General features: G+C 39.2%; 1 protein-coding gene across 1 annotated transcript; it reads right to left on the bottom strand.

Moving 5' to 3' along the window:
• Positions 1 to 617: 617 nt before the first annotated feature.
• Dapl1 (death associated protein like 1) lies at positions 618 to 21,169 on the bottom strand. The gene is made up of 4 exons (XM_042683527.1): positions 21,074 to 21,169; positions 12,567 to 12,654; positions 9,491 to 9,551; positions 618 to 894 (listed from the first exon to the last, which is right to left on the bottom strand). Exons 1-4 carry the CDS (start codon positions 21,129 to 21,131, stop codon positions 778 to 780), a joined length of 324 nt encoding a protein of 107 aa, XP_042539461.1. The 5' UTR covers positions 21,132 to 21,169; the 3' UTR covers positions 618 to 777.
• Between the last annotated feature and the right edge of the window lie 3,851 nt (positions 21,170 to 25,020).

The raw sequence follows: 25,020 nt of genomic DNA, 5'->3' as shown, positions 1-25,020 counted from the left end.
AAACCATATCTAAACTCTCTCTATTGATTTGTTGGCAAGCTTTTATCCCTTTGGTCAAAGATGTTCTGTTGGCAGAAATAGTGCCTTATTTATCTTTGTATCATGCTGCTTAGAATAGAGTTTGTTGAATCGACATGAGCTAAATAAGAGTATCTACCTGTGAGTCCTCAGCCCATTGACTCCCCTCTCCCATTGTCTTGACTCACCTTCAGGAGCTCCTGACCTGAGCTACAGCACATCTGTGCAGGGCTCTACAACTGAGTTGGGATAGGCAGCCTCTTTGCCTTCCTGCATGTGTGGCCATATCACCACAGAATTCTCTCATGGTAAGCCATATTATATTATACTATACAATCCCAAAGGACTAGAATCTCACATCAGAATGAAGAAGTAAAAACTGAAAATCCAGAGCAACTGGCTCTTTTTTTCCACCACCCCATTTTGCAAAGCTCAGTGTGCTGCTCTCTACATGTGGCCTGCAAGGAGAATACAGTATGGATGGACTAATGCAGGTTCAGTATGCTGGCAAAGATTCCTCACTTACTCTATAGAATTACGTATGTAATCATCCATTGGACCCTGGCATGCACTGAGAAGGGGCACAGAATGCACTGGAGTTACAGTCTGGGATGCTTTATTATCTAAAGTCAGAAGGGAAGATACAAAAGCTGTCTTATTTACCAAGCAAGTATACTAGGCCTACAGAAGTTTTGGTCTTTTTGCTAAGCTGTCAGATGCTTGAGGCAGCTGGCAGACGGCTGTATTTTATGTCCTGGCTTAACATTTTCGAGGCTGCTGAATAATGTAGATCCTTTTCAGCGGAGCGACCTTCTCCAGAGCAGGTGTAGGTTTTTGATGTGCCTTGTGCACTGTAGCTGGAAATTTATGGTTGAGCTAAAAGGTGAGAAGGGAAGAAGAAATAAGCATATTGAATTTTTTGTCATGAAATATTAAAGTAGTAGAAAACAATGTAGTTGGTCAGGGAAATCTCACTGGTTTGTTTATTTCTTTGATAATACCTTTTTTTTCCATACCACATCCTGTTTTGAACCCGCAGAAGCATGTGTTAAACTGGCACTTACCTCATTAACATGTCTTTAAAATTTCAAATTATAAGATATAGATCTATAGAGCCTGGCATGTTGGTGCACTCATGAGTTTGAGTACCAGCCTGGGCAAGATCCTGACTCAAAAAACCCCAACCACCCCAAAACAAAACCAGTGCATGACATACACATACATATGCACATATTCATATATAACATTATAATATGCATACAGATTTTAATATATACACCTATATGCATGTCCAACTATCATGTTTTGAAAAGTTTAAAAAGTAGAAAATAGTAATTTACATCTGCAGTGCTCTGTGAAATTATAGCAATTTTGAAGCCATTCAGTATGCATTTATTGGTCACTATATCCTAAGAAAGCCATCGGGACACTGGGCAAAATCTTGAGGCAGAGAAATCTCTTTAACTGTCAAAAGATCAGAAAGAAAGAGCCTCTGGAAGAGTGACACTGTTTGTGATGTCAAAGCATTTGACATCGCAATGTTTTCTGTTAAAGTGGTATAAAGATCATTCCATATTATTTGATCTAAATAGCTTGATGAAAGAAAACTGAGAAACAGTAAATGGCTCTGGGTAACAAAAGTTACCCAAGACATCTATGAAGAAGACTTAAATGGATTTAAATGAACATAGCCCGAGACTGTTAGAGAATAAATTTCCTGTGAAACCAAGAGACCACAAGGAATTTGCACTAAGGGCAGCTTACAATGAGGCAGCTGTCCAGCTGAGACTCAATGTTGCACACGTAGTTTTCCTAGGACAGTTTAAACCCAATGACCTTTTGGGTCTATTCTAGTTTTTGATTTCCAAGTTCATCAATACTGCCTGAGAGTACCTCAGGATATCTCACCAAGCCAGCAAAGAAAGGGTTCACTTGGAAGCTAATTAATCACTATTGAACTTAGATGGCCTGGCTCTAACACTCAAATTAAATCAAAGGAAGAGATAAACTGCTCATGACCCCAAGCATCACATTGTTTATGGTTTGTTTGGACTTTTCTAAGCCATGGAAAACATACATGCTTTACATCTCTTCTAAAATATCCTAGCCCAAGGTAGGAGCACATAGCAGTCTCTTTCATGTGAAACCTGACTCCAAAATGTCTTTTCTTCTCCATCTCAAAAAAATTAAACACATTATAGTGTTATCAATGATTATCTCTGGGGCATAGCAGCTTGAGTAATTCTTAGTCTTTGTTATACTTATCATTATTTCCTTACTTTTGTTTGTTTTCTTTTACAATAAGTAGGTATAAGTCATATACTAAATAAACTCAAGGATGATCTCTGCTGACATTCTAGCCCAATAGAACAGCATAATTCAGATATTGGTTATGTGCACTGCTTTAGAGTCTGAAAAGGAGCTGGGGACCTTTTTTGGTCAGGACAATACTCCTTGGTGTGGATGGTGAATTTTACAGTGTGAGAAGGATAGAGTGTTTTGCCTTGTCTTCCTTTTCACATGCTTCCAGACTAGGTGGGGTTTTTGTTGTTGTTGTTTCAACCAAAACAGATGGCATAGTTCAGGCAAGTTTTAAATCACATTCAAGAAATTCCATGCAGGGAAAAACAATCTGGTAAGTTACTTATGGTCAAATGTAAGGGAAAAGAGCATAAGAAAGGAAACAAGTAAGTGTGGTCTAACAGAGATGGGGCAAATAGCTAAGCTGTGAGACAAAAGGATATATAGGGACTACAATAGAGAAAGCCACAGATTGTTCTTTAGGGATGAGAAATGATAGGTGGAGTTAGGAAAGGAAACAGTAAAAAATAGTATGTTAGCGTATTAGTCCATACTTACTGCTTATTTAACACTTATTATTATTTGATCATCTCCAGATAATCCCCAGAATTTAGAGGTTACATTGTCTTCATCATTTAAAAAGTTATAGTGGAATGTAACATGGAATTGTCTATTTTTATGTATATGTACATGTCTATTGCATTAATGTAAACACAATTCACAGTGATTTGCTACCATTATCACCATCTATCTCCAGAACTTTTATCATCACAATATGAAACTTGGAAACTTTATCATCCCAATCTGAACTAGAAATAAATAGAAACAGCTTTCCAGAGTACAACCTATAGTGAGTTGTGTTTTAATCTGGCAATTTTGGGGGAAAACCTGGAGTTTTTGATTTTAGACTTGGTAAAATGATAGTGCTTGTACAATGAAATGTGTTTCTTGTCTGATTCATTAGAATAAAAGAATCTACTGTAAACTCCACTAAGGAACTATATGTATATTCATTATACAACATTATACAATAGTTCTAAGCCCTTTTTCTCCCAAGTCTCTAGCAACTGCCATTCAACTTACTGCCTCTATCAGTCTGACTGTTCTAGGTTTCCCAAAGCAGTGGATTCGTAAGATGTTTATTTATATGTCTGGCTTATTTCGCTTACATAGAGTACACTTACGGTTCACTCCGGGTATGGTATGTGTCATAGTTCCCTTCCATTTCAAGGCTGAATGACATTTCATTGTAGTATATGCCACTCTTTGTTTATCCATTCATCCACGCACAGAAGCTTGGGGGCTATTTTCACTTTTTGGCTGAATGATGCTGTAATAAACACTGGTACACACATATCTGCTTCAGTCCCTATTTTCATTTCCTTTGTGTATATCCAGAAGAAGAACTAAGCTATCATCTGGCAGCTCTATGGTTTATTTATTTTTTGAGGAAGTACTATCTTGTTTTCTGTAGCATCTGTACCATTTTATGCGCCGCCCATCAGTGATGCATAAATGTTACAAATTATGTTTTAACTAAGGAATGCAACTAAAGTTCTAAAAGCACTGCTCAACTGCTTCTTACAAGAGAAATATTACAAATTGGAATAATTGGAAGACTGAGTTAGTCCGTGGGGCCTGTGGATTGTTTGCCAGAATTATTTCCACTTCCTTCTCAGTCCTGTTGATTTATTTTTTCTTCCCAAATTTTCCCAGATCAATTCACAAAGTTAGAGAAATTGCCCATGATTATTAAGCTACAAGTATATAGATTCTGTGGATCCTGCAGCCGAGTTTCACAGCAACTCTTGATAATATGAAAACAGAAGAAGAGTCAATTCCTGTCAATCAGGACCATGCTAATGTAGAAGCAATGGGGGTTGTTTGGGGGACAGTCTACGAAGGGTTGATGAAACTGCAAAGTGCATTTAGGTCAATCACCAAGTGCAGCAATTCTTTGCTATGAAGTTTATATCAATGGAGACAGATAAATTTTACTTTGAAGTCTGAACTAGAAATAAATAGAAACAGCTTTCCAGAGTACAACCTACAATGGGCTGTGTTTTAATCTGGAAATTTTGGCGAAGCTCTAGAATTTTTGTTGTTAGATTTGTAAAATGATAGTGCTTGTACAATGAAATGTGTTTCTTGTCTGATTCATTAGAATAAGAGAAAGTAATGAAACCCACTATGGAAATATAGGTCCATTCTGTCTTACTGTGTCTTCCTCACTGGGGCAACATATTAAAAATGGAAAGCATGCCAGGCCTTGTGGCACATACCTGTAATCCCAGCACTTGGGAAACTGAAGGATAGCAAGTAGGAAACCAGTTGGACTACAGAGTGAGTCAGTCTTGAAAAGCAAATCCACAAAACAATCCAATGACAACAACAACAACAAAAGGCAGAACACAGGAAAATTCCACACTGAGGATTTACTTTCATTGTTGAGTATAGCGCCTGTGGATCTCAGAAGGTACATTTTTAGCTTCAGAGGAAAAGTGAAAGAAGTGTGATAAAGGTATTTGTTTTAGAACCTGAAGTTGGGTAGCTAGCGCAGTCTCCAGCTCTTCGTTCATCTTTCAGGGGAGCTAATTTCCAACTCCAAAGTTGGCCCATAAATTTCCGCACCCTGTTAAGCAACATGCTTCAAACATTCAGTTCACATCAATGAAATTCAAGGATACTCCTACACTGATGTTCATCTACAGAACAAGAAGAACCTTTTAAAATTTGTAGATGCCTTTGATAAGTTTTTTCTTCTCCAAGATTCAATTTCACGGGCTTCTTACTGACTTTGGCTAGCGGTGACCCAAAGTCTGGCGAGTTTAAAAAAAAAAAAAAAGGTCTGAACTTTAACCAGGCACCAACATTCCACCTTCCCAGTAATCCAACTCCATTACTAATGTTTTAACTGAATACTTTTAGTGATGAGAAGTGTCACACTTATTGCCAAATTTAACTTCCATGACTGTTCATAGATTTAATATTTTGCAGTGTCATGCTCTTTCACTCTCGGCTGTAATTTTTTTTGTGTGTGTCCAGTCATGGGGCCTGAACTCTGGGCCGGGGCGCTGTCCCTCAGCTCTTCAGCTCAAGGCTAGCGCTCTACCACTTGAGCCACAGTGCCACTTCTGGCTTTTTTCTTTTTGCTTATGTGGTGCTGAGGAATCGAACCCAGGGCCTCGAGCATGCAAGGCAAGCACTCTACCACTGAGCCACCTTCCCAGCCCTCAGCTGTAATTTTTTTTAAAGTAAATGAGCAACCACAAATCTCAGAGGAATATCATGACTTCTAAAAGGTCAAATGACCTTTAAGTAGTGGGTGGAACTTGGTTTAAGATCAGATGTGCAAAACTTTCAATCCAAGGAGCTTTTGCATTTCATATTACCTTCTGTGCAGGAATATCATAGCATGTGATTAAACACTGGACAACAGGAATACTTTTACTTGGGACAGGAGAGATGAGAAGCACTGGCTGGAGAGATAGGTGGGAAAGGAGAAGTAGGGTGGGGTGGGAGAAAGAAGTCTATGTGGAGAAATAAGGTAACAGCAAGGAAATAGTGAGAAAGAGAAGTTCAGACTCTTATTTAGATTTGTATAATCTCAATCCTCTGGGAATTGTTTTCAGTCTCAATCTTAAGCCTTAAGATAGCTTTCAAGTGGGATATGCAGAGATGAATAGCATACAGAGAGAATTTGCTGCTGTGATTGAATAGTTGATGTGCCCCTATGGATTGGAGGTTGACTTAGACCCCTAAATTCTTGCAATCAGTATCAGAAATAACATGGATCTAGGGGCTAGATGTAACTTCAGTGGAGGATGGGAATAAATGTTCACAAATGACCTCAATTCTACTACTCTATACCCTATATTTCTTCTGATCAATTTTTTATTGTTAGGGCTCCATGACAATAAATAGTATGGGAGGGGAGGGACACTGTAATACAGGGGAAATCTACCAAGAAGTGTTTTTGTTTTCCAGTTGTGGGACTTGAACTCAGGGCCCGGGTGCTAAGCCTTTTCCTCAAGGCTAGTGACCTACCACTTTGAGCCCAAACTCCACTTCTGTTTTTTTCATGGACTTTCCTGCCCAGGTTGGCTTCGAACCTCAATCCTAAAATCTCAGCCTCTTAGATAGCGAGGATTACAGGCATGAGCCACTAATGCCCAGCTTCAAGTAATATTTCTATTTCAGCATTTATATCTTTTGATTTTATGGTGCTAGTCTATAGGTTATATGGCATATTGTTTCATTTTTTAAAATCAAGGTCAAATTCACGCATAGTGAACTGCCTATCTTAGTATTCTGCTTACTGAGTTTTCATGAGTGCTTTTCTATGGCCCCCCTCTACACATAGGACCATGCCATCATTCCCCCCTCCCCTCTCCTGTCCCCATGCGTGATAGCCACTAATCCTCACAGATCTATTAGTTGGTGGGTTTCAACCCCAGACTTTTATTATGAATCACTCTTTGCTATAGGTTGAACTATGTATTCAAGGCAGATTTTTCTCTTTTTTTTCTTAGCACATTAACTTCCATATTTGAGACAGTCGCTTATGGTAATCTTGGAGCTTATTTTTGCTTCTGGCTTCTTATCCTTTGCTTGGGATTCCAAATGATAGAAGGCTGGATGTATGCCCGGGAACAGAAGTGAACACTGCCTGAAGGCTTGCTGTACTAGGTACTTTGCATGTATTTAGTATATGACTTCATTTTACTATCACACACTTTTCTTATGAAGAAGATGCATGTACTGATGAGGAAAGAGAAGAAAACTTCCCACAGATACATAGCTAGTGAGTGACAGAGCCAGCCTAGGTACTAAGCAGATATGAGAACCTGCTGTCAGAGCCAGGAGGCTTCACACCCTTAGCTACAGTCTGATTGTGGTGCGTACTGGCTTTAAATAGGTATAGCTGCTGTAAAAAATATTTGCAATAGCATGCCATTAATAGTCTCTTAGGGTTTCTAAACATAGCTTATCATTTACATCACTTATTATGACTTATTAATTACTGGGGAAGAGATTACTCTTTTTAATCTCTGAAATAAATGATAGCTTTTTAATGCAAAAGAAAAGAACCTTCCATGCCACAGACATACACCTATCTGTTAATAAGAACACAATGTAATCTAGCATTACACTTGTTATATAAAATGATCAGTAATTAGTGAAAGGTTCTTTTGTTCAACACATATATTCCTAGGTGAAGGGTCTCTTCTACACAATTGTAGTTACAAATGAGCGGGGGTGGTGGTAGTAGTGGTGGTAGTTATTGCCCTGAGGGCAAGGGGTTCAGGGAACAGGAATAGAAGTGTAACTACCATGGTGGCAGCTGTATCACCTTGGTGGGGATCATTAATCAGCCTGGCTTCCAAAGCCAAGGAGGCTGAGAGTCATTTGTGACTTCACCCCAAAATTTAAATGGGAGAACCAAACCATTTTAGAAGACTGTAGCTATAACTCACCATCAAGAGCTTACTCTTGCACTCATCCTGTACAGTCATGTGCTTTAGACAAACTTGTTCATTTCATTGTCATACAACTAGCCTTCACAGAGAGTGCACAGAGATCACTCTGTACCTCACACTCTCCAAAGAGCTTCGTGTCTGGGAACACATTTACTTCACCCCGCAGCCCTTCAAGCTCCATTTTCTTCTTTACCCTGCTTTACAAATGAGGAAACTGAAGCACAGGAGAGACAACTTGCTCAGAGTCGTGTTACATTGTTAACAGTACTGAGTGGGGACCCTAAACATATGAGTTTCTTCTCCTATGTTTTTATAAGGTCGAACTGATGATTCTCAGACCCTTCCTTTTGACAAAACAATACTCTAAGTTTAGGACTTTGGCAAGAGCCTGGGAAGCAGCGGCTGTAGAAAGGAGCTTTCTCTCAAGTCCCACTGTTACCTACCCAGTGGCCAGATCTTCTAGACAAATTCCTTCCTCAGATTAATCAACAAACAAGGGAATGTATGCATATCACAGGAAGGAAGATTAGAGCGGCATTTCCACTTTAAATTGTTCATGTTCCTCCCCTCCTCTCCCTTTCTCCAATAAAGCTGAAGGTGGCAGCCTCTAAGTCTCATTGGGTTGTTTAATCCTCACTTTTCTTCCCTGTGATGCCTCTGTGTCTACAATAAATCTGTATGCCCTTTCTTCTATTCACCTGTTTATTTCAGACTAAGTGATTAAATCTCAGAAATACTGAGAGAGAGAGAGAGAGAGAGAGAGAGAGAAGAGTTTTACACTCCACTCTAGCAGCCTTACGCCCTTCTACAGAGGCTACCCTGTCCTGCCCCCTCAATGAATGTAGGGGGAGCAGAAGAGAGGTTCTTTATTACCTTGAATGTACTTGCCATGGAGTGAGAGCCCTCACTATACTTGTCTACAAAATTTAGGAATAAACTATTGACTCTAAAACACCAAACTGCTAGCCAGGAACTGGTGGCTCACGCCTATAATCCTAGCTACTCAGGAGGCTGAGATCTGAGGATTTGTGGTTGAAAGCCAGCCTAAGCAGGGAAGTCTATGAGACTTTTATCTCCAATTAACCACAGAAAAGCCACTGTGGATCAAAGTGGTAGAGCACTAGCCTTGAGCAAAAGAGTTCAGAGACAGCACCCAAGCCCTTAGTTCAAGCCCCATGACTTACCAAAAACAAAAACAAAAGAATCCCCCAAAACTATACTGCTAACTTGGTAAATTTCTAAATATAGAAGTAAAAATAGTACTGGTCAACTATCTTTATAAGCAAACTTTACTGGATAAACCCAAGTCATGTCCAGGATTTCTGTAGCCTTAAATCATGCAATCTTCTTTAGCCATCCTTGCCTTAAATAAAACATTTCCTTATGGGAATATTGGGTGAAAGGGACGTCAAAAACTGTTGAATTTCCAACATAGACTGGCTGTCTTTTTTAGTGTTTCCCAGAAATATTTGAGAGGGAAAATTTTTGCCAATTTAGTATGATTCTCACTTTATTTCCTATCATATTTTTCAAATGGATACTGTTTCTCTGACCAAATGCAGTAAGTTTTTCACAAGGGAATCAAATCTCTGGGGTGGGAAAATTTTGGGTGGTCCATGCCCCCCCACCGCCCGATCTGTTGGGTGAATACCTCAGTAAAGCACTGTATAAGTCACCTGCACATGACTTACCTTGTCCAGTGTGTCATTCAAAGCATCCAACATCTGTATTTTGGCAACATTTGCAATGGCACTGTGAAGATGAAAAGAAACTTCAAATAAGACTCAAAAATTTTCGATAGCTGGAGGTTCATACCTGCAATCCTGGATGCTTAGGAAGCTGAGATCTGAGGGTCTCTGGCAAGTCAATTGGGGCCAGGAAAGTCCACCAGACGCAAATCCAATTAATCAATAGAAAGCTAGAAGTGGAACTGTGGCTCAATGATAGAGTGGTAGTTTTGGGAGCAAAAGCTAATGGACAGCAACCATACCCTGTTTTCAAGCCCCTGTGCTGGTACATGCATGTGTGTGTGTGTGTGTGTGTGTGTGTGTGTGTGTGTGTGTGTGCATGCATGCATGTGTGCCCGCACATGCACACATACACAATAATAAAATGCTCACACTAAATGATTTATACGGAGGGCTGTCTCCTTGACCTTCAAGTTTCACTCTGCTCAATCATACCTAGAAGATGAACATTCTGTTTCTGTGTATTCATGTGCTACATGAGCATTGTAGGCCAAATTACTATTATGGTTTTGTTTTTTTTCCCATTGAAGTGCATAGCTAGGTAAATAGTCATAAACTGGAACCACTTAGCAAATCAACTGCTCACCAAAAGCTCACACTATTCTGACTCAGAGCCCATAGGTTAGTTCTGATTTTAGATTTCATAAAATGAACCATCTGTAACATAGCTTTATTCTCTCAGGTCAAGTTGTTTTGTAGGAAATTTTCAATCAGGGTCAAGCCTGAGGTACAATTTCTTGAAGGAAAATGTGCTTGGCATATTTTTTCCTGGACAGTTTATATTGGGTAGCAGAAGTTATTAGGGAGTAGACATAGATGATGCTTAGAAATGTATTCTCTCTCTGGGGCTGGGAAGGTGGCTCAGTGGTAGAGTGCTTGCCTTGCATGCCTGAGGCCCTGGGTTCGATTCCTCAGTACCACATAAGCAAAAAGAAAAAAGCCAGAAGTGGTGCTGTGGCTCAAGTGGTAGAGCACTAGCCTTGAGCTGAAGAGCTGAAGGACAATGCCCAGGCCCAGAGTTCAGGCCCCACGACCGGACCCAAAAAAAGAAAGAAAGAAAGAAATGTATTCTCTCTCTCTCTATGTATATATATGGAAAATATATGTATAGATATATTATATAAGGAATATATGTATATTATATATACATATACATTATATATACATATATTATGTATACATATATTCCATAGATAATATATTCCACAATATATTATATTCCATATATATCAAATATAAATGGAATATATAACACACACACACATATACATACATATATTAAAAAAGCTGTTCTCTAAGAAGTGCTCGTCCACGAAAACAGAGCACACACCAGAGTAGGAGATGTGAATAGCACAGGAGGATTTACCATGGAGTCAATGCAGTCACAGCTCCAAGGTGCTGGGCCATTTTGTATTTGTCATTTTTGGTTATTCTTTAAAAATCCTTTCACCCATTCTCTATTCTTCAAGTCTCCTATAATTTGAATCGGCCCCTGGCAATTAGAGCAGAAGAGACTGTTCTTTCTTGCCGTTTGCTGTTTAAGTTCTTTCTAATAACTACTAAAAAACAATGAGTTTTTAAAAGAAGGTTCCAATCACTGCTTTATTACTCTCCAGCCAACTCCCCTGCACTGTTTGAATTCACAATGAGTCCCCATTTTTCTGAGGTGCAGAGAAATGAATGACCCTGTCCATTGGCTGCCTGCTAGAAGTCATTTCCAAGCCCAGATTCTTTAGTGCCTGAGACTCTGGCCCAGACATGTTAACTGGTGTGACAATAAACAAGGCTTACGCTTGAGTGGAGCTTTAGAAACAGAACAGACTTCCTAAATTAACCAGCTTGCAAGTCAACAACAGTCTGGTCCCCTTTACAATGTGCATTTGCTGTTTTAGGAACTGCCCAAGATGCTGGATCAGAAGATAAATACTGTGCACCCCTCGCTCTTTCATCATGGGCTGGCTATTTTCTGATAGTAGAAGAATCAAACCACTATCTGCCATTGTGAGAAAATCAGTATTTCATTCTAACAATGGAGGGATGGGGAATTCTGTAAAAATTGCTCACCAGGAATTGGAAAGAAAACTTGAAAAGTCATTTACAAATAATTTAATATTGCAGAGATTCTCTGAGATTTAAAGTGCCTTGAACATCTGTTTATCAACTCTTTTTTTTATTGTGAATATATTGTACCGAGGGGTTACAATTACATGGGCAAGATAATGAGTACATTTCTTATCAAGCTTTGCAGCCTCCTCCTTTGTTTCCCCTTCCCATCCCATCCTCCCTTATCCACTTTTTTGAATCACTCATCCACCAATCTATATAAACCATCTTGAATTCGGTCTTTCAAGAACCCCTCATTAGGCTACTTTTTTGTATGCTTATTTCTCTTTAGATGCACAGGTTTCCTTAGCCAAGGCTTGGAGTGAGTGGTTGGACCATTTGTGCAAGGGATCCAGCCCATCCTCTTGGCTTGGCTCTAGGAATAGCCAATGCGTTCAGGTCCTGGCAGAGGATCAGGGAGAAACCAGCTTCAGTTAGCTGTGCACCTTTCAGTAGCTGTGTGTCTGCCAAATATAGTGGCTGTTATTTCTTAAATAATTGAGTAATACATTCAAAACAACAACAGGAGAAAAAGCGTTTGTTTTTAATTTAGGAGATCTGCTTCAGCAGAAAGCATGTTATGAAAACAAGGCTAGACCAGGGACACTATAGGGAAAGGAAAAAGGGACAAACAGGTGTGCATCAGGCTTGGATACATTTAGAACCATGTTTTCCAAGTAGGAGGTAGCTGGGTTCACTGCAGGAGCTAGGGGATAGGTAGGGGTCATGGTGGGACCCAGAGAGTCCTCTGGGTGGTAACTCAAGTCAATACTTATCAAGACACTCACTGCCACTCCACCCTTGGCTGGCTGCCCAAGTACATCTAGGACCTTGGTTTGCTCTAAAATAACTTTGAAAGCAGAGCCATTTAAAACTCGTCAAGGTGTTCAGGGAGAAGAGATTAAGCAATTCCTACCTTGATTTCTCTAATCCTGCTTTTTTGTTGTGTCTCTCCAAGATGCCCATTTCTTGCTTTTTGGAAATTCGCATTCCTCCAGCTTTTACTATAAAACAAATACAGATCCATATAGAAATTAGAACAGGATTGCCATTTAAGGTCTGATGTCAGCTTTGAAAATATTTTCCAGGTTTCTATTTTAAAGCTTGAAACTTTTACCTAAAATACCATAAAAAAGTGGGTGAGAGGAAAGATTGAGGTTTGCTGGTTTATACTCAGAGAGGTGGAGCCGAGGGTGAAAAAGCAGGTTTTATCTTAGATTTGGAGAGAAGAATTAACATGTGCCCATAGGTTTTTCCACCGTAAACCCGTTTTTTTTTTTTTTTTTTTTTGTGATCAAGCCAATTACATTCTTCATGATAGCATTTCACAATCACAATGTGACCTTCTGTTTTCCCACAAGATTAAAGCTTTTGCATGGTTTGCATTTTTTTCAACCAAAGCTTCCAAAAGCTAGATTCTGAGAGATGAGAGATGAGCCGTGCAATTCACCAGAGGTGCTTCAAATTCCACCGGGTGCCAACCTTCCATCCCAGATCCCAAACTTTTGTGTGTTTGAGCTCAGAGCTTATAATAAGTAATTAAATTGAATTAATAATTCTGCCATTCAAGAGATCAATTAGTGTTAATTAAGCTACAGATGACCTAACAGTAATTCAAGTGTTTAACCATGTCAGATGAAATCAACTTTTGAAAAAGAACAACCCATTTCAGGTTGCAAGTCAAAGCAAATACTTTTTTTGGTTCCCAGGAAAATCATACATCTAAAATCTGACAAGCTGAAATGAGAAACAGCTAAATGGACATTGATTTGTTTGAACTTGTTCATTCTTTTTATGGAAATGCCACATGGACAATTTTCTGCAACTAATTCCCAAAAGTTTCTGAAATAAAGAAAACCTATTTCTCAATGCCTTTGTGAATTGACTTTATCATAGTTTTTTTTGAAAATTATTATCTACTCCTTTTGGAATTCATGAAGGAAGATTTTTGAATACAATTCAAAAGGCATAAAAAGATTTACAGGCTCCTCTGGCCATTATTTCCCAGCCTCCCACATCATCTCACAGATATTGCTAATCTTATAGGTTTTTAATGTCTTCACAAATATTCTTTTTCCACCTTCTTTCTTTCTCCTGTCCTCCCTCCTTACTTCCCTTCCTCTTCCTTCTTGTACTAGGATTTGAACTCAGAGTCTTATGCTAGCTATGCAAGGATTTCTACCACTTTTTGCAGCCATACTTCCAGCCTCTGTCATTTTTAGAAAATTGTAACAGATAATAATATTTTTCCTACATATTCTTTATTTTTTCAGTTAGCCTTGTATATTGGAGAAAGTTGTATATTTATGTATTTATATCTGTGTCTTTCATTTTAGTGTCTATTTTAGAATTCCATTATACAAACTTTCTCTCTGTTTACCTAACCAGTGTGCTAATGTTGAACATTTCATGCTTTTGATTTATTGCTAGCACAACAATCTTGCATTGGTTATACATAATTTGTGCCATATATAGATATATCCACACATGTATCCACAAATATATATTTGTGGAATTAATTCCTAGAAATGATCTTGTTAGCTATTAAGAGTATGTGCATTTGGGAGTTTTTCGTTTTTGTTTTTGACAGTGCTGGAGTTTAAACCCAGAGTCCCTCACTTGCTAGGCAAGTGCTATACCACTGGAGTCTTGTCTCCCAGCCATGAGTGTGTACAGTTGGAATTTTGTTAAATCTCACCAAATTGTCTCCTGCAGAGCTTGTACCAGTTTATAATCTCATTAATTAAGGTGATAGTAATCATTCTTCAAGATTACTAGTAACTATGAGCTAGAACACATTTCATTTTGTCAACTACTAAGTTAAAGAAAAGAGGGGCATCTTGGCTGGACATGGTAGATCACACTTGAAATCCTAGTTACTTGTGAGACTGAGATCAATTAGGAGAACTCCAATTTGAGGCTAGCCTGGGAAAAACGTTCATATGACCTTATCTTATCCAATAAAAATCTAACTGTGGTGGTACATATCTATCTTTCTATCTATGCAGGGATTATAAATAGGAGGATTGTGGTTTAGGCAAAACCTGAGACTATGTTTGAATAATAATGAGAGCAAAAAAATCCAGGGGCATGGCCTAATGTGATACTGTGCTTGTCTAACCAGTGTGAGGCCCTAAATTTGAACCCCAGTACCACTAAGAAATAAAAATAAAATATGGTATCTCATTTGTTATTAGAGGTTGAGCTTGTTTGGGAGTCATTTCTATGAACTGTTTCAAGCCTTTGGTCTTTTTTCCCATTGGTCTTTTCTCCATCTTTATCTTATTGATTTATAGGAGCTATTTGTCTGTGAGATTCATTGCAAATATAAAATATTTTATTGTACTGCTTTTTCTTTATTTTGTTGGTAATGTTTGTGCATTGCAGACATTTGTAGTGTTATTCAATGTGAAATGTATTGCCTAGCACAATAATGAGTTACTTGTTCTTGATATATTAAAGTGAGGGAAAGAAGTCTACCTGTCATGAACACCAGAGAATTGTACAGAATTTGGTAGAAGTTGAGCTATATAATCTTTATGATAAAGTCTTTTCTGTGATTCTAACTCTTTGTATCTATCTCCAAAAGAAAATCCATCACTCTCCTCTTTGGGATCGAATTCTTAGCAGAGAAATAAATGCTGAAAGATTAAAAGCCCACATAAACATAATAATAGATCATTTTTAAAGTATTAAGTAATTCACAAAGAGGTTTCAATTTCATAAGTCAGGTTATGAGTACAATGGATCTTAAGATTAATTTTTTGTGTGTGCTTGTCCTGGAGCTTGAACTCAGGCCCTAGGTGTTATCCCTGACTGTTTTGGCCTAAGGCTAGTGCTCTACCACTTGAATCACAGTTTTACTTTTGGCATTTTTGCTAATCAATTGGAAATAAGAGTTTCACTTTCCTTCCTGGGTTGGCTTTGAACTATGTCCTCAGATCTTAGCCTCCTGAATAACTAGAATTACAGGCATCAGACACCAGTGCACAACTCTTAACATCCTTTTTTTTTTTTGGTCAGTCCTGGGACTAGACCTCTGGACCTGGGCAATGTTCCTGAGCTCCTTTTGCTCCAGGCTAGCACTCTACCACTTGAGCCACATCATCACTTCTAGCCTTTTCTGTGATCACTTAGAGATAAGAGTCTCATGGACTTTCTTTCCAGGGCTGGCTTCAAATTGCCATCCTCAGATCTCAACCTCCTGAGTAGCTAGGATGACAGGCATAAGACACCAGTGCCCAGTTCTTAAGATCAGTTTTTTTAAGAACAATAAAACAGAGTAATGTGAGGGTAGGAATTAAAGCTCCTTCCTAAGGAGATTCTTTCTACCATACAGCAGCCTTTAACTCTTCTCTGTTTTGGGGCTGTGGATGATAACTTAGTGCTGTAGGAAGCATAAGGAAACCATACCTTGGATTTCCAGATTACAGTTCTTTTTACCAACTCTGTTCTAGGAGATAACCTCCTCTCGCATCCACATACAGTAGAGAAAAGCAGAAAGTAAAATCCTCAGTGTGATGTGCTCACTGAATTATGGATTATGGCTCTCACTGCCTGGGGTAATTCCATCAGATGGAACCAGTTTGTGGGAGGTCATCTTCAAAGCTCCTTTGGGAACATTGGTCATACTGGTTTCCCAGGATCTAGATGAGCCATCATTTATAACACAACACAATCACGTTCTGGTCCATTTTGTTTGTAACAAATAAGTCTGGCTCAAAGGATCTCCTTGTATCCAAAATAAAATATTTTAAATTGTAATCATTTCATAACTCCATGTTTCTTGAGACTTTGTAGAAAGATCAGCTAGAGTTGAGCAAAGTAAAATATGAACTGTTTAACATTTTAGTGGGAAAAGTAAAATTTGAGTATAAATACTTAAGACTTTAGGACCTTTCAATAAATAAGATGATTTAGAAAATAAAGTATAAAAGGTGTTCTTTTAGATAGCTTCATTAAAAAAGCAAAATTTGAGGTAGAAATGTAGCTCAATGGTAGAGTGTTTGAAACTAGAAACAAATTTAGGAGGGAGAAATTAACACTCTGCTTCCCTACCTTTGTATAAAATTTGAACTTGTGGTAGAGTTTGTGGCTTATAAATTTTTGAATATAAGCTTTGTAGTTTTGAATTCTATATAATAATTTTTCGAATTAAGATTTTTCCAGATAGTTTGTATTTTTTTTTGAGGGGAGGGGTAGGAGAGGTAGAGAGTAGTCAAGATTAAAAGAAGCCTACAAGAAAAATTAGAATTTTTTTTCTTCCCTATCTCTATGGAAAAGCAGACACAAAAGTTGGTGCAACACCTTCTGCCTATGATCAAGAATTTCTATTTGAAGATTTTAAAATTAAAAGGCAAATGTTTGCAAAATGCCTACTTGGTGTTCACAGTTGATTTATCAGTAAATTTTCAGTTTTCAGTCAGTCAAGATCCAATAACAAAACCTTCAACAAGAAAAGATTGCAGAACAAGTTGGTGTTTTTAAGCAAGAGGGCAATGGCACCAAACTAACTCACTTTCTTTTATTTTTTTGGCGGGGGGAGGGGTCTTGAACTCAGAGCCTCATGCTCTCACTTTTCCTTTAAGATTGCACTCTACAACTTGAGCCACAACTCCACTTCTGGCTTTTTGCGGATCATTGGAAATAAAGTCCCAGATTTGTCAGCCCAGGCTGGCTTTGAACTGTGATCTTCAGATCTCAGCCTCCTGAGTAGCTAACAGTACAGGTATAAACCACTAGTACTTGGCCCAACTTTTTTTTTCAATCCCAGTTCCGATGGCGCCAGGGCTGTATGGCTTTGGTCCCTCAATCCCATCGAGACTCAGTTTGCTTTTCTGTCATCCATCTGTAGGGCTGCTGCCATATCTAGAATGCCTGTGCTATGCCAGGTCCCCAGTCAGCACTGAGAAAATAGCAGCTTTTCCTACAGTCAAACACTCATCTCCTGTGATGTTTTGGACTTTGCATCTCATAATCTATCTCTTTGACTTCATAAGTCAGTCCCCTTCAACTCGCATAAATTGAGATGATAGAATTGAGAGAATCAAGCCTTTATTTTGTTTTTGTTTTTAAAATGACACTGGCCCTTATGTAGTCCCGGTCATTGAACAGGTTTTGTATTAATTTTCACAGTTGGGCAAACCTCTTCTCCCAAAATTTTCCATTCTCTAATGAGCCAGAAAGTTTCTCTAAGGATTCAGTGTTAGCCCCTTAAGGCTTGGATTCAATTGTAAATCAATTTTAGAAGCACAGGGAATATAGACAAATTGATGAAGGACTGCTAATCTTTCTGTTCATCTGTGTTTATCTCATCTGGATCTCCTTCTACTCTCACATTTTTGGTACTGCTGTTCATGCAATGGGGTTCTTATTAAAACTTAGAATGAGGTAAATCAAAAAAGCAGGCAATTCAAAGCTATCCTTCCTAGAGCCCAGGCCACCTTATGTTTAATGTAGTCTTGTTTCACAGCATAAATGTATAACTAGGACTAACAGAGGTGCAATATATTACACTAATACACATGAAAGAAAAACCTCTAAGCACTCCACACGTAGGTGGGAGAGTTACAGTTGGCTGACTTCTGAGTAGCTTCATTTTTAATGATGATACAGCAGGCACAAGTATAATTTCCACTGTAATTTCTTGCTGCCCTGATGTTTGTAGCAAGGCCTAATGCAACTCCAACCTCAGGAGGTATTGAAATGGGGGAACACCATTTTTGACTGCAGGGTATTTTAATAGGCCTGCATTTTTAAAGGGTCAATGTTCATGTAACAGACACTTTACATAAGCTATTACTTTTGCTAAGTCCAGGTGCCCATGCTTGTAATCCTAGCTACTCAGAAGGCTGAGTTCTTCGGTTCATATCCAGCTGGGGAAGGGAGGAGACTGGGGAGGGGGAGAAAAAAGAGAGAGGAGCGATAATAGAGAGGAGAGAGAGGAGAGAGAGAGGAGGAAATTTGAGAGACTCCACTTCTAATTAACTAGCAAAAGGCCAGGCTGGAGGCATGACTCAAATGGTATAGTGTTAGCCAAGCAAGCCATGTGAGTGAGAGTTCAAACCTCAGATTGACCTATTTTATGCTAAAAATAAAAACACTCAAACAACAATAAAACAACCTATTGGCCCTAATAATCATGATAACAACCATACTATAGTGATATTATTTATATCTCCTTTTGGAAGCTAGAAAAATTAAGGCTCAGGGGCTGGGAAGATGGCTTAGTGGTAGAACGCTTGCCTTGCATGCCTGAGGCCCTGGGTTCGATTCCTCAGCACCACATAAGCAAAATGAAAAAAGCCAGAAGTGGCGTTGTGGCTCAAGTGGTAGAGCTCTAGCCTTGAGCTGAAGAGCTGAGGGACAGCGCCCAGGCCCAGGGTTCAGGCCCCACAACCAGACCCCCCCAAAAACAAAACAAAACAAAAAACAAAAAATTAAGGCTTAGCTAGGCACTAGTGGCTCACGCCTGTAATCTTAGCTACTTAGGAGTCTGAGATCTGAGGATCACAGTTCAAAGCCAGCTGGGGCAGCAAAGTCTGTGAGACTCTTATCTCTAATAAACCACCAGAAAACCAGAAGTGATGCTGTTGCTCAAGTGGCAGAGAGCCAGCCTTGAGCTGAAGAGCTGAGGGACAGCATCCAGGCAAAGAAAGAAAGAAAGAAAGAAAAAGAAAGAAAGAAAGAAAGAAAGAAAGAAAGAAAGAAAGAAAGAAAGAAGAAGGAAAGAAGAAGGAAGGAAGGAAGGAAGGAAGGGAGGGAGAGAGGGAGGGAGGGAAAGGAAAGGAAAGGAAGAAAGAAGAAAAGAAAAAAGAAAATTCAGGCTCAGAGATGTAGGGCAACATTCAATCTCATTCTGTGTGATTCCAAAAGTCATAGCACATGTTTTCCATTACACCAGATTGGCTTTCCATTTCTCAGATCTGTATTTTGCTTGTAAAAATTGGGTAAAGATAATATGTTAGCATCTACATATTTTTACTCCATAAATAAAATTTAGTGTTATTGCAAACTGGTTCAAACTTAAAAAATGCAGTGAAACCAACTGAAGGGTGAAGCTTCTTTGTTCCCTTGGGCTCAGTGGGGAGGCAAAAGTCTGCCTTCATCTCCATTCTAATTATCCCAAACCTCTTATCTGTAGTGTCACAGTTTATAATAATTAATTGTCATGCCAAAGGCATCGTGACATGCTTGATGGAGTCATGGTGTGCTATGTACACAGAGTAATTAGCAATCATTAATGGTGGGGACAGAAAGTTCCTGGTGGTTTCAAACTTTCATTTGGTTTAAGTTATCTCTGTGTTTCTTGTGTAGAAATATAATGGAGCAAATCAGATTTTCGCTTGATCATGTTATGAAGGATTGGGGGTAGAAGTGGTTGGAAGAGAACATTGTCTTTTTCCCCCCTTCTTAAAATAAGTGTGCTGAGCTTCCCTTCTAATAATTTACACATCTAGTTCCCTACCATTAAGTTGTATCATCATTACCTTTAAATGTAGATAATGTTAAATGTGATTAAATGCAATTACAAACATGTCAGTAGACTGCCCAAGAAAATCAGGCCACAGCGCCCTTCCATTGTACTGCCCACCAGAAGCCCTGAAACTAGGTCAGGCTTTGCGCTTTGAGAAGGTTGTACCTCTCCCCAGCTGCTGTCACATCTGCAGTAGAGATACTGAACCTGGACTTGGAGGTGCACAGAATTATACAAATAACTCAATGTTTTTAAGTAGAGAAAGGCAGGCACCAAACAGTCCTGCTTTTGAGATCCTGTTTAAGGAAAAAAAGAAGGAAGACAGTTCAAAGAAGAAAACACTAAAAATAGACAGGTACACCTCAGCCAATCTATGTGAACATATGCTGAAGTGCAATAGAACTGATACCAAGAGCATTTTTTAGAAAAATTCTATTTGTGGAGGCTTTGCCAAACCCCTTGATAGCTACCTACCATCGCCCCTGAGTCCCATCCTTGTGTTTGTTTAAAAAATGCTTCTCAGTTTGACAGGCAAACTACGTCCTAGATACTCTACCCAACCCCAAAACCTGAGGAGAGAGGGATGGGGTGCTATTTTCTGTGGAGGAGCTGCTTTGCCTTGGCACATGGGCAGATGAGATATAGAAATTGTGGGCAGACAGTCTGAGAGCTGGGACTTCAAGGGGGAGGTAGGGAATCATCCAGGTGTAGTTGTGTCATAGCAGTCTACAGGCAGGCAAGTGTAGCACTGTGGCCTGACAAAATCCCCAGGTGGCTCTATGCACCAGGTAAGAAGGATGAAAGACACTGGAGGAAATCAGGCTGAAAAGGAAATCGTGGCTGGTGGAGAACCTCAGCTGGGGGTGGAGAGCAGGTTCTGTGGGCTTTGATGAGGCAGAGGCATTTGCTGGAGCCATCTGTAGGCCAGAGGACCAGTGGGAGCCTACCTGCAGGAGGACGCCCCCCTTTCCGCGGGGCCAGCAAAACTTGCACTTCATTCGTCATGGTGTGTGTGTGTGCCAGGGCCTTGCCAGTGCTCTGGAGGCTGAGTGCCAGCTGCAGCTGCCCCAGCACCTTGCCTTTATACTGGCAGGGGAGGGGCCCCTTGAGGGCTTTGCTGAGCAGCAACAGGGTTTGTCACCCAGCTCTGTGGGAGCCTGCATCTCCTTGGTAAACTTTCTCTTCAAAGGCAACTTTTTTCCTCTTCATCTAAAAAGGCAAGGTAGACATCTACAGGGGACAGGATGTTCTGATTTTCTGTCCCAGGCAGAAGAGGAGACTCTTGGGATTTGGTGGAATTCTTTTCATCACCAACTATTCTTTCCTCCTGTTAGTCTAGTGTACCAATGTGACAGGCTCTTTGTCATAGCCTGGCAGGATACCAAGGGCAAGACAAGATGTTTGCTTCAACCACTCCGGTCTTTTTGAAGAGACAGTTATAAGCCAGCACTATGTCTTTGTCTATACCATTGCAATCACAAGTATTTTTACTAAGAAAATTATTGGAGATATGTACAGAGGATGGGAATCGTGTATTTCTCTTTTGTTTTGATGGGAGTCAATATAAGCACCTCAAAATACAGAGAGGCTAGTTAAATTAAGATGTAGTGACAAAAAATGCAATGTAGTACATAATGTAAATCACGTTTTCAAATAATATCTAATGATGTGAAACTAGTAATAAGTTAGTGACAAGGCAGACTGAAAATCACCAGATGCAAGTTTTATTGAAACAAAAAGATATACCTTTAAGTTTAGACAATGTTTTAACTACAGGGCCAAGGTTTAGCATATTAACATATGGTCTTCAATATTCGGTCTGCAAGTCAAATAAAAAGTGCTCTTCAAAGAATATGGGTAAGAACATGGAGATGAGCCATTTTGTGTGTGTGTGTGTGTGTGTGTGTCCATACTGAGGCTTAATTCAGGGCCTTCCCTCTCACTCAGTTTTTGGTCACAGCTGGTACTCTATCACTTGAACCAGACCTCCAGTCTAACTTTTTTGCTGGCTAACTGGATATAGAATCTCTCAGACTTTTCTGCTTGGGCTGGCTTCAGACTTGGGTCCTCAGATCTCAGTCTACCAAGCAGCTAGGATTTCAGGCATAATGGCATCAGGTTTCCATTACTTTTCAAGTCAGTAAAATCAGTTAGAGTTTTCTTGGGGAAGGAATTTTGCTAATACAGAATGGTTACAGAGGTAGGTTTGTGCTTGAGGAGCAAAGAGAAGGGAATATCCATACCATCTAGCAAGTACTTGGTACATGGGCCTCCCTGCAGGGCTGGGTGTGGGAGCCAGGTTCAGAGGTGACACCTCACCTGTGCTCTCCTTAGATCTTGAAGTCTCTTGGGGGAAGCAGAAGACAGAATGAGAAGGCTACCACGATTCCTTCCATGGTTGGCAAAGTTTATTGTGGCATTGTTCAATAGAAATTTCTGAGGTGCTAGAAACATTTTATATCTGTTCTCACTACAATGGTAGCCTCAAGCCACATGTTGACTTGAGTATTTGAAATACGGCCATTACAACTAAGGCACTAAACTTTTAATTTTAATTACATTTGAACTTCAATATGGATGGCATTGAGAATTACAATGCTTTGATAAACCCAGTAACTTGAAAATGTAAGTTGAAATGCATTTAACACACAACCTACAAAAGATTGTAGCTTACCTTTAACATGCTCAGAACACGAACATTAACCTATATTAGGGAAAAAATAGTCTAATACAGACCCTATTTTTACAATCATGTATTGGATATCTCAAATTTTATTAAATATTGTACAGGAAGTAAAAGCTTGGTGATTTTGCCTCCTGATTGAGCTGAAAAGTCCTAATTTGAACCATTGTAATTTGATTGTCTAGAATATTAATTGATATGAATGTAAGTTGTTTCCTGCTTATGGCCCAAATATTGATCTCCATGGGTCTGTAGCATAACACCCAGGCCACATGAAGGGACCAGAATATAAGGCAAAGAGAGCTGCTTTGGAGCAAATGTTTTTGTATTTAGCCATTAAGTAATGTTAACCAGGCTTCCTGACACATCACTCAGAAGTAGAGCCTTCAATACATGGATCCAGTATGCACACTTCCATGAAGGAAAGCTTTGTTCTTACAGTCTCCTGAGGCATACCCCTTACAGTTTGTGCTCTTGAAATCCAAGTTGGAAAAGTTACCTGAGGTAATAGAATTGATGATGTCCAGGACGTGGTAGTAAAAGAGAAACAACCAAGAAAATAGGATGAGATAAACAACTAGAAATCCACAGGAATCTCTAAGCATTAACACAGAGGTCATGGACCACAGATTTGAGAATCCCTACTGAAAGTCTTAAAATTTTTTGAGCACCTATGGGACACAAATAGAAATTTCCACACTTGACTCCTGGTTGTTGTTTTACAAGCTGTTTCATGCATAAAAATTACTTAAAATGTTGTAGCAAGTTACCTCCAGGTTATGTGTATAAGATGTGTACGAAGCACAAATAAATTTTATGTTTAGACGTGGGTTTCACCTTTAAGGCAGCTCATTATGTATATGCAAATATATAGAAAGCTGAAAAAAATATGAGACACTTGAGATCCTAAGCATTTTGGATAAGGGCCATTCAGTCTATAGAAGTCAGTATGACCACTGGTTTTTCCTTTACCCACAAGTGGAAAATATTCTGAAGGACAACAGGACTTGGAAAGAGGATTTTTTAAAAAGAGTGGTATATAACCTGTAAATGCATCAGTGATACTCACTAGATACTATTTTGAAAATGAACTACACAACTTGTGGGGAAGAAAGACGGGAGGAAAAAAATGGGAGAATACGAGGGAAGATGTGACACTGTACAATAAGAAATATACTCATTACTTGACTGATGTAACTGTAACCCCTCTGCTCATCACCTTCACAATAACAAAAAAAATAAAATGAGTAAAGGAGGCCCAAGGATGTCCTCTTTCAGTGCATGCTTGATCTACTTCAATATCTGTCTCCACAGGACTCAGAGGCCCCAAGTCTCAACTCTAAATGTGGCAGCGATGAGGGTGATAGGTTTTTTTCCCATGCTGTGACTTTATGTTAGTCATCAAAAGCCCAGACCTGTTTTTACATTCTGAGTTAAGTGGAGCCCAGATTATTTACTTTGGGATGCACTAGCATTTCCATTAGGATGAAAGTCACCCTGAAGGAAGGCAACATGCTATTACCCTTTGAATGGGCTTATAAACTACCCTTTAAAAGAAACATTAGTCTGGTTAACTGTAGTGGGAGAGTCGTTCCTCATAAGACCAAAGTATTTGGGATTGTGCTGTGTAATGCCACAGTCTAGTAAAAATGGATTCTCACCACGGTAAGGTTGCCAGATTGCCTTTTGTCTTTTAAATGAAAGCATAAAATATAGCACTGATGGCATTACTCAAGCTTCACTTTCATCACGGTACTTTCTTCTTTTAATTTGTGTCTGAGGAGACATGATTGCGTTCCTCCTGTGCTCATGTTTTTGTGGTGTGCATCTCGTTTTTCCATTTAACTTTTTCTTAATGTTGGTTATATAGGGTCATCTAATGGCAGCTTCTGAAAGTATGAGAAATCTGTGTCAGAAACCTCAGGTAGAAAAGCCAACTGATGTGGCTGTTCTGTGTTTAGAAGACAGCCTCTTCTCAGGGGTTCTGCCCTGTTCTGTAAGCTGCCTGGACATATTTACTAGATTTTTGTTTTGTTTTGTTTTGAAGATGCAGCATGAATGTTTTCTCTCTCTGCAAAACCCTGGGGGCGTTCCTTTTATCCAAAGACATCATCAATTCCTGGTATTCTTAAAACAGATTTTTTTGTCTTCCTTCTCAATGTACTGTGTCTGAAGCAAAGACCCTGAGAATGTTTTGCATGTAGTTATAAG

This window comes from Dipodomys spectabilis, unplaced genomic scaffold, assembly GCF_019054845.1.
Source record: "Dipodomys spectabilis isolate Male_0828 unplaced genomic scaffold, ASM1905484v1 ptg000081l, whole genome shotgun sequence".
In the NCBI taxonomy this organism is placed as follows: domain Eukaryota; kingdom Metazoa; phylum Chordata; class Mammalia; order Rodentia; family Heteromyidae; genus Dipodomys; species Dipodomys spectabilis.
This window is presented reverse-complemented; position numbering and strand designations above follow the sequence as displayed.